Here is an 8672-nt window from a genome sequence, read left to right as displayed (position 1 = left end):
AGGTTTTGTTCATGATCTCCAAATTCCATCATAGACAAAGTATATGTATATACACAAATTCTATTCAAATCCTGAGTTTAGACCACCAGTGAGCACTTACCTTGGCTGTACAAGATTTATGAGTCTTAGCTGCTTCTCTGAGGTATTTTTTAAACAAGTGAAAATATAGTCAACTTGTATCTTGTTTAATAGTTGTAGAAATAGACTTTTATTTGTTAAATGCCTATTAGAAATACACCTTGCTGTAGTTCCCTGAAAAGAGGACAAAATCAAGAAGCTCACAGAAAATGGGCAAACCAAGTTGGCAGACATGACCTGACAGCTATTCTGATTGCTTCACTGACCAAAGTGCAATTCCATGTTACTTGTTAATAATTCAGGTTTAGTGTATGAGTTTAAAAAGCTGCACAGTCTTCAGAGCTGGTTTTTTCCTATGCATTTCAGTTATTTACAGTCATGTTACAGAAAATCTACTGCTACTACTCTTATTCTCCATTTGTTTTTACTTATACAAGGAGTCGAAAGCACAATCCAATTTCCAAGCAATTTTGAATCATTAAACTGGCAAGTACTTTCAAATTAACTTTATAAATAAAGCATTCATATACTTGATAATGACTGTAAATTGTGGATGGAATGTATATTTATGCCACTTTGAACACAAAGCACAGATGCTATTGTCATTGACTAAATTTCAATCTAAAATTGAACTGGAGCCTTAGAAGTGTTGAGCATTAAGTGAACTTTGTTTATGATGTTTGTATGTGTGATGACAAATATACAACTCTAAGTGTACAGATTCTCTTGGAATGCAAATGGAATTTTTAAATCGGCTATTTTGACAAGTAGATTTATTAGTAACTTGAAAGACTTTTATTTTCTCTTAAAAATATATACACTTTGTGTCTTTAAGTTACCTCCCTCACACCTTTTATTATACAAAATTTACACACATAGAAGCACGCTCATCTTGACTCTTAATGTAAAGTGCATGTGAAATCTAGGAGAGAGAAAATGGAGAAATTTTGTTAGGAGCTCTGAAATACAGTAGCTATTGCACAGAGATTGTTGTACAGTTTCCCTCATAATACGGCTCTAAAGATTCTGCTCAACAATGACATCTTACTTTGATGTGAGAGAAATATAATCAACCTTGTCCCATATCTGCATATGTATGTGAACAGTTATTCCTTAAGCCAAATAAGGGGAGTTAAATCTTCCAAGTCATGGCATGGAAGCAATATTCAATGTCAAGTCTCTATAGTCTCACTTCTGTTACTTTAATAAAGGTAAGTGAGCAGCAGAACTTCAAAAGCTCTGAACGATGCTTAAAAACATTGTCAGTTTATCTTAAAGTGTATGGATCAAATATCATTAGCTTAGCTACTTTTAAGTTTCTTGTTAATTTTTGGTATTAAATGTGACCATTCACTTCATGTCTTTAATTGGTTTCAGCTCCAAGAAGGATTTTTTTTCTTAATGCAGTTTTTCTAAAGTTTTACTTACTCAGCTTTATCACACATTTGTTTCTATAAAACTGAGTTTGGGCCAAATTTGAGGTGACCCAGTCTTTTGAATAGCTACTTTGTCAGAACATTTGTACACTAAGGTGTGCTGCTGGCAGCTAAGTAAGTCACTGGGAAATCACTACGGTCTTCAACATGAACAGAGACTTCAGCAACACACTCCTTTTAAAAGCAAACCCAGAAGATACTATTTTCATTGCACAGATAATGCTAAATTACCCTACAAGGTCAAAATTATTTTATACATTTGGGAGTGCATGTTTAAAAGGGGAATGTGTTGAGTAAAGAGAACATTTCTGCTTAATATCCTGCAGATTCTCTCTCCAGTTCACTTGGAAAGCAGCTTTATCACAGCCCCTCTTTCAGTCTTACATTCTTTCATTCCATAGGAGATTTTCCTCTCATCTGCTAGGAGCAGTCTCTGTGTTGTAGACTGTCAGCTACATGGTTTCTTTTCTGGATTGTGAGAGATTCAATTGTTTTGTGTGCCTGTTCCAGCTGGATCTTTAAACCTTCATTGTCTGCCTTTAGAATATTCATTTCCTAAACAAACAACAAAAAAAAAGAGAATTGTATTTTATAGTGCAATTGTTTGAGGAGTGTCTGGTTGTATATTTAGGTTGACTGCCATAAAAATAAATTGGTATGGCTCTCATCAGAACCAGTAATATCTGAATATTATCTGACTATTTCCACAGTCCCTGCTCTACCCTTTGTGCATACTCTGACAACTTTCCACCAGCTGATATCTGAGTCACGTCCACAACCTGCACTTATCTACCCTCTACTGCACCTCTCATAACAACAGTAGTCCGGGGAAAGAACAACACAGGTCACACTTTACCACTCTACTGCTGCAGAAATTGATGTAGCAGAAGCCATTCATTCATAACATCATCTGGTGTTTGGTAACTGAGGTTGGAAGGAGGGAGCAAAGTGTAAATTACAGAGCTCACATGAATGGGACATTTTAAAGAATGCATTTTTACAAGTTAGATCCATGCTTCACATCCTTGTTGTATTGAATATACTGTTGATTAAAAGGGAAGTGGTTTGTACTGGAAGATTGTCTTAATCTTGGTCTTAATAAACCACTCATCTTTGATAAAACATGAGTTCACTTTATCAGCACCAAGGGATATTTTGAAAGTTAAAGTCATCATTCAAAGATTTGACTGTGGTCCTGTGGTCATCACAGAATAGTGATAAATATTAAGTAAAAACTATGAAAATAAGTCTTTGTTCTTCATAATTATAGCTGGATCTGTCCATTAGTTGCACCTTCAGAATTGTAATAGTCTCTAATCTGTCTGGAGAGGTGTTTGTACAAACTGAATCTGGGCCCCATGTTTAAGGTGACAGTGTTATGCATAGCTATTTTGTCTTACTCTCTCTAGAGTAAGCTGAGACACAATGGGGCTGATGCATGTGAAATCCAGCAAGAAGGATCCTGTCCACAGCAAAATTTCTTGGTGGTCCTTACACTTGTCAGTTGAACAAAAGCAGAGCTCCCTACCCTCTCAGCCCCATATATCCTGTCACTTGGGGGAGCAGAGGCCACCAAAATCAGGAAGAAATTCAGAACTATGTTCCTCGTTCTATGGAGTAACATTCTGTCCTGAGTGATTGGATTATGTTCACGTTCTAGAAAAGACAGGGATCAGTGTGAACGTCTTCAAAGCCCTATACTAGCACTAAAAGTTATCATTTAAATGAAGCATTGCTGGAAGTGACTTTATGATGCCATTATTCATGGGTTGTTTAATTGCAATTAAATTGGCAATCACTGGAGTAAAGTGACACCTTTCCACCAAGCCACTCCCCCACACATCAACCACTTGACCATATTGTTGTGTAAAACAGAATTTGTTCCATCATGTACGTACCTGCTCAAGTTCCTGGTATGAGGGTTTACAGCTGTGATGCTCCTCCTTCATTTTCTGGCTGGAGTCCTTGTTTTCCCATTTAACAAATGCCTTTCGGCGGCCTAGAATTGGGCTTGGAAATGTGGATGCTGGAGCTGCCTGGAGATAAGGATTTTCTGGCATCCTGTGTTCTTTCTTCTCTCTCCGCTTACGAGATACATCACCAGCCAGCAGTACAGGATCAGTCTGTGTACTTTTATGAATTACAGCTGGTTTCAGTCTCACTGAGATTTTCTGAGCTGAGGAACCCATGAGCATAATGGTTCGATCCTTGCTGTCTTCACTGTGCTCCACTACTTCTCCATTAGGAAAGGTGAAGGATCCTTCTTCTTGTCCTTTAAAATATATATGGTAAATTAAGGCAAGATCTTCTCCCAGAAAAGGAGAAACAGGAGGCATGGTAATTAAACATGATTTTAATAAATAAAGCATTTATTCCTTACTGCTTTTTACATTCATTGCTCTCCAAAATAGGTGTTATTAGAAGTTTCTCAGTGTTGTGTCCCTTGAAACAACACTTAGTCCTGTCTCAGTAACACCAATATGGATCAGTAGGAAGAAAACAGGTGTGGCATCAAGGTCAGCTTGAGAAAAACTTTGGTATGGGTAAGAGGTGGTTATTACATAGTGCTGCAGTCATTTCAGACACAATCACAGAGATGACATAGTATCAAGAGAAATTGGCTGCACTGAGCTCTACATACGTGCTACCAGGAAGCCTAAGGTGGAATCCAGCAGTATGAGTCTTAAATATAACACAAAAAACTGATAATCTAATGGGCAGGAAGCAGATTTGAAGAACATTAAATGCAGGCAAAAAGCAGAAAAGAAATTCAAAGAAAGTGAATATGCAAAGAGTTGGAACATCAAAATCAAAATAAAAACAGAAGTAGCCTGGTATTTTTCAAGGACAACATTCCTTCTTTGGAAGCCTACACAGCAATACACAGTAAGAAAATTTTATATAGTTTGTTTGATATAAGGAGAAAAGAAAAGAGAGGTGCAGATTTTTCATTTCCCATTCTGTGGAAGATGGACAGATGGATAGGAGTTAGAGATTCAGCTACTGAAATAGAAAAAATAAAGACAACTAGCTGTTGGTTTTCCTAGCACACAGATACATAGGAAAACTGGCTTTATAAACTCCACATTAAAATCTGAGTCAGAATTGTAATAGTGCAGTAGTCAATGTTACAACTTGCTAAAAATCAAGACTTGCTAGTCACAAGGTGAGAGACTTAAGGAAGCCTGTTGGCTCTTCATGTCACATGGCATCTAGTTCTTTTGAGAGTCTGGCAGAAGATTTACTCATTATTTGGTGGAATTTGTGCACCATACATTGTGTAGTGTGACTAGAGATCTCCCAGAAAGGGAGTCCATCCTTAGTCTAGAGCAGGAATGGTGTTACTTGAGACAAGCTAATATACATCTGTTTCTAGTTTCTATATAGATAAAACACTGCAGTTAACTCACAAAACCTAAACGGATGCTGTACAACAGGTTTAAAAGAAAAAGGAGCAAAGAAAGGAAAGATTATCTACATATTTTGATCTTTTCTCACCATGGAATTGTTCTTTAACTCCTACTGGGCAGAGGCTTGAAGCAAGAGCAGATGTTGGGCTGCTGTCTGCAACTGAACTTTTGGGTCTTCTCTTGCACTCTATCACAACCAGGTCTTTGCACTGCTTGTGACAGTTCATCCCACAGTCTGTAAACAAAACAATGTATACATGATTCAGTGGCTCTGGTGTAGCATCTAATGTAGCTCTGACACTACTGCCCTCCTGGGAAGAAAGAAGCCTTCTTTGGTGTTCTCTACGTGCATTACCTGTAACAACACACATCTGTAAAACAACATCCCTTTGCTACACATGCCTAAAACTCCTTTTCATTATGAAAGTACAGAATGGCACCATTCAGTCACAAAAGTGCTCTGACTGTAGGAGCTGCAGAGAAAGCTGATTCCTGCCTGTATGAGGAAGAAAACTGCAAAATAGATGTTAGGAATGTGCTGCACAATATTCACAGAATGGTGATGTTTGTGTCCAAGGGTCTCCTCCCAAACCCTCTGAATTCAGTCATTTCTTGCAAAGCATTAGAGCTGTCAGTTACAAGTTCCTTCATCTCTGCATTTCTTCTATCTGTCATACTATTCTTGAATCAGTCTTCTCCTCCCTGGGAGGTCAGATTAAATGGGTCCATAGATATAGCCATGGATCTCAGGATGATTGCAGGTTTTTGTCATTCCCTATCAATTATGGATTACAATTAAGAAAGTATAAAGTACTTTACCTTTGCATCTGTATCCTTGTTTAATGACTCCCCATAGCTGAAATTCAAACAAACAAAAAGCCTATGTATTAATATATTTCTCTGCATGTTTGATACCCCCAGATAAAAAATACACTAAAAGCTCCACTCTAAGATCTGAGCACTTGCACACTATCTTGTTTTCCTACACTTCCAATCATAACGTCAAAATAGAACTATTTACCCCTTTAGCATAAGGTAAATAGAATATTTTATGTGTCTCAATGACAAACAAACTATCTTGAGCTAGTCTAGTGAAAACATCAGCAGATCTGGCAGTTCCTCGAGAAGCTGTGCAGCTGGAGTAGATGGAGAATTCTTCTGTCTCAGCACTCTTGTCTGATCCCAGCTGAATGGCAGATTGGGAGGATCTTATAACAGTTCTATTAAACCTTCTGTGCCTCAGGCAAAGGATTTCACATCTGTATCAGGACATGAATTCTAGCAGCCCCAAGGAGTGGAAGGCTCTGCATTTGGAAATCTTTCCTGAGACTGCTTTTGGTGACATAACCAAACCCCACAAAGTATGAACCATGTTTAAACATATTGACACCGCCAAGAGGGGAGTAAAGGGTACCTTAAACATCTAAAGAGGCAGAAGTCTGGTGTTCACTGATGTTTTATATACATCCATTTCTGTATATGACACAAGGCAATTATGAGATAAAAAAGGCATAATTCCAAAGAAAGTTAACATAATTTACTAAAAAGTAAGCTTACAAATCCAGCACAGTTGTCGCAGAAAGTGGGCCTTAGGTAAGTGGTCTCTTGGAAGTTGTGAGCAAAGCCAAGTCCTAATTTGGAATAGATTGAGCTAGCCCTCATAAAGTAAGCTGTTATTTCATCCCTGCTAATCAGACCTTCCCTGGAAATAAACAAGAAAAGTTGTTTGTGAGACATAGATTTTGTTAAATGCATAAGGAAAATTGAGTATCTTTTTCTTCATGTTTTATAATAGCAATAGTTCAATGCACAAAAAACTAAAGTGATCTCAGTAATCTTGCCAATTGCTTCCAAAGTATACAGAAGCTTATCTATACATGCAAACTGCAGACTGACAGGATAAATGGAATATCTGCATGTGTGAATCAACCTCAAAACTACTTCATAGTAAACCTCTGAATAATCACTACTGTATTTTTCCATGCTCTAATATGTTAAGAAAAATGTTCCTGATGTTATCAAAATATACATTGGACAATTCTCTTTTTTTAAGGGACAGCTTTGTCATAGGAAAATCCTTTAGCAGTATATACTGGATGTAATTTGAAAGATGTTTATTTTTCTATTGTCTGGTTTTCCTTCTAAATGAGCTTGGATACCATTGCTGTAAGGCCAATGAAGATGTCATTCACAACATGTTTAGAAGATGCTTTTGTCAGTTATGTTTTCACTTCTGTCTGTGCCTGAAGAGGATGCTTTTAACACCCTAATAATAAAGTACAATTTAAACACAAAATCCCCTAAATCTCTCCCAAAACAGAGGCTGCAAAGTTGATAAGCAGGTACTCACCAGTCCTTAGCCATTACACAAAACGAGAATGGGAAACTGGCAGCAATCTTTTCAAATTCTTCCTGGGAAATGTATCCGTCCTGATCATGGTCATAATTTTTGAAGACAGACTGTGTGAGGTAATAGCAAAATACTTTATAATGAGGATGGTCTCAATTACCACTTTAGAAAGCCTCCACATTATTTATGGATTTCCTCTCCCATCTTCTCCTAGTGTCTATTAAACAGTGCAACAGTCAAATTGCATTTTTGCTTGAGACTAAAAAAGCATTATGATTTCTTGGTTTGCAGCAAAACATAGGTAAGTCAACACAGGCTGGACTAAAAGCTTCACAACACAATGACAGCTGTTTTTCACTTCTGCTTTAAGACCATTCTGTCCAGGCCCACATATACAATTTGTACTAATGCTCTCAATTAGTGCTCTCAATGGTGGTTTCTGTAGCCAAATCAGTGGAGCTGCCTAGCTTATTTTACTGGGTCAGTGTTATGAGAAAATCAGTTATATGACAGAATTGTCAGGCGGACATCTGTTTCCACTTGTGAAATTTATTACAGCTTGTCACTGGCTGCAAGGCAAGGAGCACACCCAGAACAAATTTAAAAATATATTCCAAAACAGCACGTATCAAAGGATGCCTCACAATATTAGAAGTGCTTAGAAAGAAAAGAGATGAAGCAGGCAAGCAAAGATGATCTCTTTACATCTCTACCTCTATCAGTTTTGCATCACCTTACTTAGTGGTTTCCCATAAAGCTGGGGCCCCAATAGAAAAAGAAAAAGCAATTGCTGCGTGTAACAAAGCCACTGAGAGGCCTCCTCTCAGATTGCATCAGTAACATAATGTGGGAAGCCCTGGTAGAAATGGACTCTCTATCTCCCTGGAAAAGTGACTCTGCAAGTACACAAACCAGCACTCACACCTCCTGCTGGTCCTTTACCCACTGAAGGAATTTCCATCCATGCCTCATGGCTGCTGCTGCTATTTACAGGCAGGCAAAAAAAGTATCTGTTTGTGAGGACAGAAGTCCCAGCCCCATGTTTTCTCGTGCTTTGAGATTAAGGCTATAAAGATTTACAATAATATGAAGTACACTGGCCAACCTTACTTACATCTACCATCCTCTGAACATGTTTGCTAATGGTTTTTGGATCAGGTTTTGGGGCCACTCCTGAGGCCCAGTCTGCAACCACTGGTGGTTTGGAAGGAGTCATAGGCTGGAAAAAATTGAAAGGAACTTCATTAGTACCACATGGAAAGATTTTCAGTATTACACTTTTTCCATTTGTCACAGTGGACTATGTGACACAGGACTGCTGAAATGACCTGTTGGACCCAGCATTGTTCTTTTGGTAATTACATGGCACTTAAGCTCTTCCTTGAACTGTTCAAAAGA

General features: G+C 37.9%; 1 protein-coding gene across 2 annotated transcripts in view; it reads right to left on the bottom strand.

Annotated features, from left to right (window-relative positions):
• Positions 1–836: 836 nt before the first annotated feature.
• Positions 837–8672, bottom strand: part of RASGRP1 (RAS guanyl releasing protein 1) — a 36459-nt gene continuing 28623 nt past the window's right edge. Inside the window, exons 11-18 of one of the 2 annotated variants that reach the window (XM_038137673.1) lie at positions 8389–8493; positions 7275–7384; positions 6482–6626; positions 5744–5780; positions 5013–5159; positions 3413–3786; positions 1899–2069; positions 837–1000 (exon numbers count right to left, since the gene is read on the bottom strand). In XM_038137673.1, coding sequence (XP_037993601.1) covers positions 1935–2069; positions 3413–3786; positions 5013–5159; positions 5744–5780; positions 6482–6626; positions 7275–7384; positions 8389–8493 — 1053 coding nt within the window. In that variant the 3' untranslated portion in view covers positions 837–1000; positions 1899–1934. Of the gene's footprint in view, positions 2070–3412; positions 3787–5012; positions 5160–5743; positions 5781–6481; positions 6627–7274; positions 7385–8388; positions 8494–8672 lie in introns of both variants that reach the window. The other variant, XM_038137674.1, reaches the window with a different exon arrangement.

The sequence above is a fragment of the Motacilla alba genome, chromosome 5 (assembly GCF_015832195.1).
Source record: "Motacilla alba alba isolate MOTALB_02 chromosome 5, Motacilla_alba_V1.0_pri, whole genome shotgun sequence".
In the NCBI taxonomy this organism is placed as follows: Eukaryota; Metazoa; Chordata; class Aves; order Passeriformes; family Motacillidae; genus Motacilla; species Motacilla alba.
The sequence above is the reverse complement of the archived record's forward strand: the minus strand, read 5'-3'. Positions and strand labels throughout refer to the sequence as shown.